A 12279-nucleotide genomic window follows, 5' to 3' on the forward strand; every position below is an offset into this window, starting at 1 on the left:
AACTTGTACCCTGTACTTTCAAATCATGAAGTAAAATTGTAAACACGTTGTGGAAGTAAATAAAGAATTTCATGGATTCATAATTTGAGCGGGAGATTGGTGCGGTGGCGTTGTCATCGCCACTTCCGGGCACCTCCAGTCCGCCAAATTTCACTGTCTACCGGCGTCTTAAACCAGTCAGACGTCCCCAAAGATTACCGCAGTTCGTCAGTTCATTTGATTCCCAAAACGTGCATAATTACACCTGCTAATAATCGACGATAATAACGAGTCTTAGTGTTTTTAATCGAGAGTAGAGATTGAATAGATGATTACAATGGCGTTGCCACTCCTCAGGGTGCAGATTGATCCGATCATGGGTGACGAGATCGGCAGAATGAGACCCCCGATGAGTGTAAGTGAATAAAACCAATTTATTATGCCTATCTTATCAGTTAATACTCAATCTGATCAATGAGCGTCTTTCATCGATAATTTCTCGCATTTTGTCCTCATCTGATGTGCAAGAGTATAAGGAATCGATTCTGAGAAGACTCGGCCATTACTTCGATTCCTAGAAGACTTCGAGGGCTTATGTTGTTCTAGGAATAGAAGGGCGATGAAGATTGAATTAAAAATCATAGCTTGTCCTCACATTATACATAAACTAGAATAATTGACAGAGAACATTGTTTAATATTCTTTTAATATTTATTTCAATGACAATGCTTTAATGCGTTGGTGCCCTCAGTGACTGATCATTCGCTGAATTTTTTTTTCAAGAATTACAACGGCTTTGTTATCCTGTTCAACTTTTTTTCATTTTTGTTGAGTCATTATTCATTACGTGAATGTATTAAAAAATAATCAATCATTTTTCCATTATTTTATCAACTTCTGAGGTTGAAAAGATGAAACACAATTCAAAACAATTTTTTCTTCTGAGAAAAAATAAAATAACAACAGGTCAACTGATAAATTTATGCGACTCATGAATGTTGAAATGAGTCAACTAAGGTCTCTATTTGCTTCCATACTTGTTAATTCTACAATATCAATTTTCATATTCCTCTGCCTTCAAAAAAATCGTCAGAATTTGCGATTATCTTCTCAGAATTTATTCCCAATTTTTTTCCTCCATGTTTGTTCGCTCACATGTCTTTTTTGTCAATTTCCTTTGTTTCTCCACTGTTCATCATCCCGTTAAAAAATCGTATAACATCGAAAACAAGACAGAGTCGCGGGTGGTGTTGGTTCGCCGGTAAATACGACGTTTTCGATGTATATATAGCCCACCGAAACCAGAGTGAAAGAGAGTTGGTAGAGGTGGGGATTCGACAGGCGCATACGGGTTCAGTTAGCGAGCGAGTGAAACGGGTAATGGCAGGCGGCATAGGTGATCCCTGATAAATGGCTCTGTCTAAGGTGCAAAATTTCATCTCAACTATCTACAACAATGTCCAGGACATTGTCGAGGTACCCCCTCGCGTTCCGGAACACCTTAATACGATAATTTAACCCCTAAATCGCGAGAAATATCGGTCAAAGTGCTTACACGTCGGAATCGCCGTTTTTGGATTCCAGGACAACCAATTGTAACTGTGCCACACATACATTCACCGCACGGAAACAGCCTGATCATGTATCAGCTGTCGAATATTACAATAAATAGAGCTAAATGTTGATAGATCGGTGGAATATTCCAAAAAATTGTAGCCTGATTTTTTATAACAATTATTTTACACTCCATTTTTTTACGTGGCTCCACCGTTGCGTCATGTGTCCTGTATCTCCAACATATTTTGGACGCAATTTTTTCTCTCGTTAATTTTTTTATCCACTGTGTCACCAGGTTGAGAGTGGTATCGACATGTTTGAAGCACCAGGAAGTGGCTGCATCACCGATAACAGATGCAGGGAATACAATCCCTGGAGCTATGATCTGTTGGGCAGAAACTCCAATCACAAAGTAATTTTCTCATAAAATCTATAAATATCATTCGAATTGTTGCAATTTACGACATAACGTTGGCGAAATTCCATCACTAAAGCAATCATTTTTATTTTTCTATTCAACATTCTCTAGGGAGATATTTTCTGGAGAAATTCCATAGACCAAATTGTTTAATTGAAAAATCTAATGAAAGAAAAGGAATTCCTGCAGAGAATGTCTCCATAAAACATGTATCAGCAGAATATAAATCTTTAAGCTAAAGCTGACCAGTTGTGAATATTGACTTGAACAGTTTTGCTACTGAATTCATTTCACTAATTCACCGGCACTTGTATCAGACTACACTGGACGATGAGGAGAGCCAGGATCTCAACAACTCAATGGTGAACGATCTCGTGGCAAAAATTCTGGACGACGAGCCAATAAGAAACTCCGAGGCGTACACCAATCATTATAATGGAAATCCAACGTATCAAAATGATGTACAATCACGACTAAAACCTCGAAACTGCCCAGACAATTATGACACATCCGTTCCCCTTCAGTATCCCTACCTAAGATTCCCACCAGGTACCCACGACCTGGAGGAGCCCCAAGACTACCTCTGCGGAGTGAACCTCAAGGGTCTAACCCTGAACGATTGCATCTCACGAACCGAAAAATCAAACGAATACATGAATGGTATGATCCACAGTCAGAGAATGGAGCACCACAGACCACTTAACTCCAACGACATGAACACCCATCGAAATTATGCTGCCCTTGGTAATGGTTTACTGACAACGACAAACGGCTTCAATTACCAGCCACCCAACTGGACAGAAAACCTGATATCTCCAGACTATTCAAAAGATGTCTTTGGAAATTACCTACAGTCCTCAGCATGTTCTAATCCAGATATGAACTTCAATACTATTGGAATCAGTGACATGGAGATACCCAATTCCATGGTGAATCCCAGCAACCACCACTCAACACCAGTAATCAACATCCATGACTCCTACACGACTTCAACAAATGGTCCAACCTACAGTCCAGTGTCAGCAATGACAGACATGAGTGGCGACTCTGGATTCCTCTCCAACTCTCCTCTGCAGAGATTCTCCCCTGCAGACAGTGGTCTCCACAATTGTTTCAACAGCTACCAAAGAAATAACTTCGAGGAGATGCAAGAGGGCCTCACCAGCATGATGCACAACGAGCACAGGTACCTCCAGCAGGCCCAGAAGCCCCAGCACCAGCACTTCAAGATGGATAAGCCTATCGAGACAAACTACAGAACAATGCAACCAGGAAGATACCCAACTGCAAATGAATATCCTGACATCAGAAATAACGAGTACAGACCAATGACTCCGAAGATCGATGAAGCTCGTCTGAAGATGTTAAGTCCTCAGTTGAAGCAGAAAGATCAAACCAACAACTACCAGATGCGTTTTTCCCGCAGTGTGAACTCCCAGAGTATGGACCAATCTCCAAAGTACAATTATCCAGTTGACAACGGGTATCAGCATCGTTTCACTGCCAATACTAAGAGCCTCAAGCCCCTTCAGAGCCCAGTGTATCAGAATGGGGTGAAACGTCCTGGGAACCCAAACTGTGGATTTCAGATGGATCGATTCGATTTGGCTGGAGACATTGGATACACCTCTAATGCTCATTTGGCACTGGCAAGGGCTTCCATGGATCCCAATGTCCTGAATCATCTGATGATGAAGCAGCGCCAGCAGCTCCGAATGTCAGTTCCCGATGTTCTTTTGAATCAAAGACTCATGAGGGGAGGCGCAGCAGCTGGACCAGGAATCTTTCCATCTCTCATGCCTGTGATCTCAGCTGTTCCATCTTTGCATTCGATGTCTGTTCTGTCTGCGGGAATGGGCCTCAGGGGCAACGTGAGATCCACAAGACGAGCCTCGCACATTCTCCACATGAGGCTTGAGCAGATCTCCGAGCAGTTCAAGCAGCTGGAGAAGGAGAGGAAGAAGTGTGAAGCTGGACTGGCTGCACATTTTCCAGGAAAAAGAGTCACCAGTGCTAATAATATTCCAGTTCCAAGACTCCAGGGCAATCCTTCACGTGCTGATAGACTCATTGTCGACCATCTCAGGGAACATGCTCGTGTCATCACTCTGATCGCCAAGATGGAGCATTTGAGGGGAGCTAGTATGAACGAGAGAATTCACAAAGCTATGGAGTATTGGCTAGAGACAATTAAATTCATGCAGGAGTGTAGGAATAAGGAGATTGCACATGCTAATAAAAGGCAGAAGGATAATCCACATTGCAGTCCCATCCAGGACGACAAAGGTATGTCTAAAAGAATTTTTTACCCTTTGGCAATTGGATTAATTTCCTCCAGTGCTTTGTTCATTCATTCATCCAATCACTGTTTCTTATCGCAGATATTCTAGCGCTGGCCAGCAGCATTCGTGAGCTGACAAAAGCCTCGAGATTGGCGAGGACTGCAATGTTCAATGCAATGCAGGCAACCCTTCTCCACAATAAGGACATCGAAAAGACTATTGTTGAAACATCGAAGGATGCGATAATACCACTTACACAAGGTGAGACACAGCCAATTGTTGGTGATGCAGACAACTTCACTCCTAGTACCTAGCAATGTTGCTCCAAGTACACCGAGGTCAGCTCAATTTTACTCCAGAAAATAAACTCCGAGTTACAGCTATCCGTTCTTGATTGCGTCCGCTAACTGGAAAATTCTTTGTTCCACTGACGGTCTTTTTTTGAAGATGGGGGAAAGTTTTTTCCGAAATCTTGGTGCTAACACGTTGAGGCTTTTTACCGTGAGAATACACTGATACCTTCTCGAGAGCAATTCCGTCAAGGAATTTGAAAATCATTGAAGCTGTCAATTTCACGTCGCGAATTTTTTACCCAAAGTTACAAAACTCTAAAATTTACATACGAAAAAAATCAATATGAGGCATTTTACTACTAATTTATTTGGAACATGTGAGAGTATGTGCGAGATTTTATCGATGTTTTTTCCATTTCTATACTTCATTATTCTTTTTTGGCTTGAGGAAATGCCCTTCGACCTCTTTAAACTCAGTTTTAAAGACTTCAGAGTGTCGAGGGGTGCATAGTCTAAAAATTTTGTTGAAAAAATCTTTAATAGTTAAAACTCGATCAGATATTGGTACAAAAAATTGAATTGAAAATGCGAGGACTTTCACTACAAAATTCTAGTGGTTTTCTGTAGAAATTCTATTTGTCAAATTCAATTCGTTTCTCTCTTGCAACTCCTTCCATGGTATTAGTTCTATAAGAATTCTCAACTACAATATTTTCAAGGTTTTTCCTAGATGTTATCAGAAAATTCATGCTAGAGAATTCTGTCAGGAAATGATGGGATGCAATTCCATAATTTTTAACAAAATTGATGTAATATACAATTTCAATAGATAATCACTAGAACTTCTAAAAGAAAGCGCTCACTTTTCTATTCATTTTTCTCATACGTGCCGACGTAGATCGATAAATTTGTGCTAAACTCTATGAAAAAAATTACTCATGAAATAACTAAAAAAAGAATAGCCCTCTGGGATATTCCCCTCAAGAATCTAGGTGAAGAAATGTTTTTAGACTAGTTCAATGTGGCCTTCCTTACGTGTGTGACCCAAAATGTGTGTCAGATAGTGTGAATAGATTTAAAAACAAAAAAAAAGTAAACGAGAAATAACTGTTTCGATATTTGCTGTCGAAATAATTCTAGGTGTTTAAACGAAGCAATCCAAATATGCTGTCCATCGTACTGTTTCACGTGTACACGTAATTAAACACGTATTTGTATGTAAACTGCTTGCGCGCGAGCAATCACAGATACATGTACGCGAAATACTGTGAGGAGTGTAAAAAAACGACACACAATGCATCCATAGACACAAAGGGCTTGGGCTATTTTCCTGAGTCAAGTGCAATTGTTTGAAAGTTTTACTATACATATTAATGCGTGACCTAAATTGAAAGAAAAAAAAACATGCCCAATAATTGACTAACTGATGCTATTTACTTACGCCTCGGATAACTCTAGCATTTTATTCCAATTCCAACAACTGTCATCGAAGGACGATGAGAGTTTTATAAACGTGGGTAATTTTCACGTAGATTTTTTACCAGAATTTTTCAGTCTTCTACTGGAACCCAAAACCTCTTCACTCGTCAGTAATACTCCATTTTTATTACATTTTATTTCACTTTCGCTGTTTATAAAAATAACTATTAATCGAACATAATCACCCCGTAACAACCGCAATTTCCTTTTTTATAAGTATTTTTTGACATTTTTAATAGTCGTACTAGGCTCAGCGGTGCTTTGAGGTCTCAAAAAAAAAAGTATACAAGCATTTTTCAGGCATGAAAATCTATTGTATTAACTGTGATAAAACTAATGCCAATTGAGTCGCCCCTAGATTCTTCTCGCGATCAAAATACTAAATTAAATAAACTATACTCAGAGGGGTTTTACCACGTACTTAATCCTTGCAGGGGCAAATATCGTTTTTTTTTTCTTTTTTTCGAGGGAACACTCAACCACAAAATGCCTCTGAGCGACCGCCATAAGTAAGGACCACAATGGAAACGAAACAATGAATAAAAACCCCGCTTTGTTAAATTTCCAAATGCTTAAATAAACTCACGTACGTATAGGAGTGCACAGTAGGGCAATTGAGTAGGATGTTTACGCTAGAAATATATCGTAAAGGGAGGGATAGGCATTAAGTGCAGGCTAGTGATGAGTTAGAAAAGCTGGAATTCATAACGAAAAAAAATAACGAAATCTTTAGGGAAAAATTCACCTCATTATACAAGCACATGGTCACGATTAATATTGAATTAAATAGGGTCATAGCTGAAGTTCTAACTTAGTAGGTTACGTGTCCGACAATCCTATTTTAATTGCATGTGATATTATACTACTATGTACTACTTGAAAAAAACAATGAAAACAATTCATGAAGTTTATCGAATAGAGGAAATTTCGCGGATTATTGAGCGTTGATCACTCGCGTGCATCAATGATTTCCGCGGTGGAGTATTAAGTTAAAGAGAATACTTGATTAAATCTAAATTACTTTTAAAAAAATGACCAATGCTCGCGCGACTAGACAAGCATATCTTGATACATGAATTTTCAATATCTATTGTCCATTAGGTATTCTGATGCGATGTTCTTCGTGATGTTCCACTTTTGCCGCGGGTTAGGGATTCTTTTATCGTTGGTTTATGGCACTAAAGGTTTTTTTCTACGACCGAGTAGTTCTCAACGAAATTCAACTCAGAGTTTATTTTTAGATTTCATTCAATCTTTCGGCACGAATATGTAAAGAAGAAAAAAGAAAAAAAAACAGAACAAATTTAGAATCGAAGGAAATCAAATACTATTCGTTGAATTGACTGCTCTCATTTGTTCAGTTGATATTTTCAGTAAACATTTTTGGCGTAGCCAGTGGTGTCATTTGTTGACTTCATTTGAATTCTTAAATTCTAATGGATAAAAACTCGCTGTTAGCCCGAATTTTTCTTTTCACTTTTTTTCAATCTATTAAGCATGAACTTTGTCACAAAAAAATAATAGAATATTCAAACAAATTGAGGATTGAGATAGATAGAATTGTATTGCTTTTATTCACACACCTCTGAGTTAATTTTTCAAATTTTAATGGATAAAAGCTTGTATATCCATTTTATCTCATCAATTTTTTTCTCACGGTGTTTGCGCAATTGTAACAACGGGTGTTGATAAAAAAATTTAAAAAATAAATAACAAAAAAATATATGGTTGCTTCGGCTTCCAACGGTAGCTGTAATGTTATAGATGGCTCAATGTGAAAATTACAAGTCTGGTTTAATAAGAAAACTATATTAACGTTAAACATAAATATCCAATGACTATTATATTATACAAATATATATGGCATAGGGGGATTAAGGAGAGGAATATGTACTGTGGGAGGGTTATTGATGCATTAAACCCGCGAAAGTATTCGGGTAAAGAAGATTTAAAAATGATATATAAACTATTACCATAGGAACGTGCATAGATTGGGGAGAGTTATTCTAGCGAGGAATTCATTATACGAATAATTCTCGCGTGCATATCAAACGTATCTGGGATTGGTCACGTAACACAACGGTCGCAGGAGAATTGAATGCTCGATTAATAACAAAATTACTGACGAAAGGAGAAATAGAAATAAAATTTGATAGAAGTGTGCACTAAACTTTTATCCAGATGCGTCCTGAGGCCCCGTTCGGGTGTTATTTTTAGCGTAATTAATGTTAAATAAACATAAACGTACATACGGTCTTCGCATCAAGTAATTTTCAACGTCCGCTTTGCATTGATAAAATAGATTAAAAAATGATAATTGAACGAAATAACGGAAAATTTCAAAAACTCAACATTTTTTACGTACTACTCAGACTGACTAGATCGCTTCAGGTGCAGGTCGTTTTTTTTTTAAATAACGAGTCATTTAATTAAATACGATTGATTAATTTTTCGACAGAATTAATTGTAAATTTTTTCAATTGTACATAGATAATTAGTCTGGGATACCTGACGATTTTCCAGATCATATCGAAACGTGCCCTAAGGGCACCCAACCAAATGAATGTATTTTATTTTTTCTTTTTAACACTAATCGAATTCTCATATCAATCAAATTTCATATTTACTTGATTTATTGATTCATCTTTTAGCGATTATTTTTGAATAGCGGAAATTACAAACTACTTCGGTATTTGAATTGAAGGCCGAGGAGATATATGTCATCGATTCTGAACAATGTATCGATGTATAATTGTCAATTTAACAAGAGCGTCTCTAAACAAAAGATCAAATTAATGATAAATTAATAGCATTTGTTTTTTGTGCAAAATATAGAGCTTATTCTAAAAATCCCTAGCGAACTGTCACGCGGAATCGATAATTCTTCGAGCAGTTCATAGATTAAAATTTAAATGTTTAAATGTTTTTCTAGGTTTTAAGATGAATTTTAAATCGATCAAAATTCGTGATGGCTCCTCAATCAAATGGCAACGAAAAACATTTTTTAAGTATTTTTTTTTTTCTGACACGAGAATTATCCAAACATGAGTTTATTCTCAGGGAAATGCATGTTTTTCTCGCCGACATTTCCAGTCACCTTCGTGCTTCTTCAAAGCGCTCGCAATTTTTTTTTTGTAATATTTTTCCTTTAACATGAACTGGAGTTTAACCAGATAAACGTTAGACAATCTTGTTACACTGCTTTCAGAGTTTAAATCACAAGGGAAAAAGGAAAATTTCGGGATAGATAATGGATGCACTAGATGATAGAGAATTAAGACACGGGTGACAGGAAATAATAAAAGTTAGGGGAAAATTTTTTAAAAGATGTTGAAAAAGAGTGAACGGAGAATAGATTTTAATATACTCGATTTGTGGACCATTGGAACATTGTACAACGACTACGTTACAATAATATATTTAAAACGTATGATAAAGTTCTCTCAACGAGACATTTAGCGTTATGAAGTCCTTGCGAGCCCCATTCAATTATTTACCCACAAGATTTTCGCGTTGAATGAAATATTTGATTGAGGAAGACTCAAATCCACGTCGAGCCGACAATACTTGCTATGGGGAGAAATTCAGAATAATATTGGAGACGCTCGATAGACCGTGCAATAAACCGTGTTTAGAGATCGAGTGCTTGATTCGTCGTGCTTTAAAAATCGGTAACTAAAATTCTAGATTAAAAATGATTTTGAATAACAGAGAAGCTGATAAAATTAAATGAATCAATGTTGACTGGCATGTCAAGGCTTGATACAACGGTGAAAACTTAACTATTAATTCACTTAATCTTCGATATCTTCGGATTAGGTGTGATAGCTTAAGGATAAGAAAAAAATCAATTAGATATTGAATTCGCATTGGAATCACACTGTTGGTGTAACGACTGTATAATACCATTAAACGGCATAGATAGAGTTATAGATCTGTGCTTTAAAGATTATAATTTATCTACGTTTTTTTGTTCCTCGTTTTAAGTCGAAAATAATGATAATAGGCAGGTCCAAAGTGTCGTGTCAAACCTTGGCTAGTTTTATAACTATATTAGTATTTTTCTAGTTTTCATGAGAATAACATAAATACGTGGAAGAGTAATATTTTATCAATCATAAAATATCCATTATTGAATATCATTACGACGAGATGACGATAACTCCTGCGTAAAACATCAGTTACCTTTGCATAGTTATTAATTTTCTTGATTTTCGTGTCTGCAGTAACGATTTCAGATAGAAAATGGGCACACGACTGCCAAATTAGAGTACACACATTGTATTTATTCTCTTTATTTTTTAGTATAACTATATTTTTCACGTTCTTCGATATATATTTTTATTTTTGAAAGCAGAAAGCGATTACCTAGTCTACAAAGAGATAGTTGAATTTCTAAGACGATAAAATTATTATTAGAGAGATTACACTTGCCTCCTGATTAGAATCGTGATAGGAATCAATTGTTTAGCTTCCATCGAAGGTATTCCCTTACCGAGTCCTTTTGTTCGTTATTAATGAATGATCCAGCGATCAGTATTTCTCTAGGGTTGTCCCTACTATGTGAAAATAATGCGCTAGGAGAGGGTGCGTGCCAGACAACGGTTGTATGCAAATATTGCACATGAAAAGTAAATTGAATAGGAAATCCTAGTGCTTTTGCCAATAGGAAAAACATTTCTTTGTGGAAATTATGTCTAATAACTTAATTTTCCTATGGAAACCTATGGAAAATTTATGCCCCAGGATGTATTTAAAAATCAAGTTTCGTTAACAGAATTGGCGTAAAAACCAATAATTTTCCAAAAGATTTTCCCGGCGAAAGCCCTAGGTTTTACTGTTAAACTATTTAATACGTGTAGTTGTCCATCATATAGTCATGGTAGATTAGAAGTATGGGTTTTATTTGGGTTCAGATTAACATTTACCTTCTCTTTCCCTTCGCATATTATATGATTGACACGTATTAATTATATCATATTAATATATTGAATTAATATATATCGTTAAATGGGCTGTGGTAGAACAAAAAAAACTTTTAAAAAATACAAAAAAATACCTTTATATACTCTGTACGCACCCAAGTGAGAAAAGCGTCGATTACGTAAAACCTAAAAATCAATGAAATTACGATTAAAATGTTGAATGTAATGGGTCAGATGGTTTCGTAGCGTCACCGTCTATCTGTTAACTCTATCACAACGACCACCGTGCACAAAGCTGTACCTAATTAATAATGTTAGATAGTAATGATGATAATGATAAAAAAAAAGTTGAAGAAATCCGTCATAATAATTGTCAATAATGTGCTGTACCTATAACTGTGCCCCCGCAGTGTGCATGCGAGGGTTTGTTAGTAAAAATTTTCGAAGTCCCAAGGAAAAATCGCCGATCCGTTTGCTCTCACGTGGCAGTGCTCTGCTCCAAAAATAATGTCTATTCTAATTCATCTCAATCAGTGAATACGCATTTTTCTTTTCGTTATTATGGTTTTTTTTTTATTGGGAGATTGAGGGAAAATTTTTATATTTGAAGCAGAGCGCCGAAACAGTGCGAACTTCACGTGTAGTTGAATCATTAGCTCTTAGTCCGCTAGTTAGATTAAATTGGGACGGAAAGAGGGATTAGATTCTTGCTCAATAAAATGAAAAAAAAACACATACATGCGCTTCGAATTAGACTGGCAAGGTGCGTCCTCCTGGAGTTTAATAATCAATAATCGTTTCATTTTTATAAGTTCAGCTTACTCGAGATATTCAACTGGAGGACGGTCTTCCCTTCTGAATGATAACAAATGTGAAAGGAATAATGAGAATAATTAATTAATGTTAATGTGCATCTGAGAGTAATTCACGAACTCGTCTCCTTCCAATTCTTTTCTACCAATCGCTTGCCAAGTGTTTTGTCAATTTCGTGATTGAGACGAGCGCGTGAAGGGAGTTAATGATAATAAATAAATCTCAGAACGTGTCTTTGCAAATTTACTTTTCAATTTATAGATTATTGGTAATGATTCCCCCCGAGCTTAATTGTAATCCGCCTGTAAAATTCCTGTTTGTACCTTAAATAGTTTACACTTATTACTGTGAATACTCGATGGTGAGAATATTCTTTAAGCAATTGAGATTAATATGATCGACGCAAAATTGATGAAATGATTAAAAATAGATGAGATCTAGAGTGTCGAGAACGACCAGAGTAGTTGCGCTTGGTTATTGATACGCATTAAAATCATTTTGTTTAAAAATTTTCCCAAGGTGCTTAGGTTTAG

General features: G+C 36.6%; 1 protein-coding gene across 5 annotated transcripts; it reads left to right on the top strand.

The window, feature by feature from the left end:
• Positions 1-51: 51 nt before the first annotated feature.
• Positions 52-7773, top strand: LOC135164002 (uncharacterized). Of its 5 annotated transcripts, none has more exons than XM_064123947.1 (4): positions 52-394; positions 1832-1948; positions 2226-4240; positions 4336-7773. In XM_064123947.1, exons 2-4 carry the CDS (start codon positions 1917-1919, stop codon positions 4548-4550), a joined length of 2262 nt encoding a protein of 753 aa, XP_063980017.1. In that variant the 5' UTR covers positions 52-394; positions 1832-1916; the 3' UTR covers positions 4551-7773. The 5 variants fall into 5 exon arrangements, with proteins under 5 accessions (XP_063980017.1, XP_063980014.1, XP_063980012.1 ...); XM_064123944.1 differs by lacking the exon at positions 52-394 and adding an exon at positions 1064-1455; XM_064123942.1 differs by lacking the exon at positions 52-394 and adding an exon at positions 1068-1455 and having other exon boundaries at positions 2272-4240.
• Positions 7774-12279: the final 4506 nt, after the last annotated feature.

The sequence above is a fragment of the Diachasmimorpha longicaudata genome, chromosome 6 (genome assembly GCF_034640455.1).
Source record: "Diachasmimorpha longicaudata isolate KC_UGA_2023 chromosome 6, iyDiaLong2, whole genome shotgun sequence".
In the NCBI taxonomy this organism is placed as follows: Eukaryota; Metazoa; Arthropoda; class Insecta; order Hymenoptera; family Braconidae; genus Diachasmimorpha; species Diachasmimorpha longicaudata.

Coding starts and splice junctions, on each gene's coding strand:
- LOC135164002 (XM_064123944.1), top strand. CDS start 1,436: ATGTCCAGGACATTGTCGAG. Junction 1,456..1,831: donor ATGTCCAGGACATTGTCGAG/GTACCCCCTCGC, acceptor CTGTGTCACCAG/GTTGAGAGTGGTATCGACAT. Junction 4,241..4,335: donor TCCCATCCAGGACGACAAAG/GTATGTCTAAAA, acceptor TTCTTATCGCAG/ATATTCTAGCGCTGGCCAGC.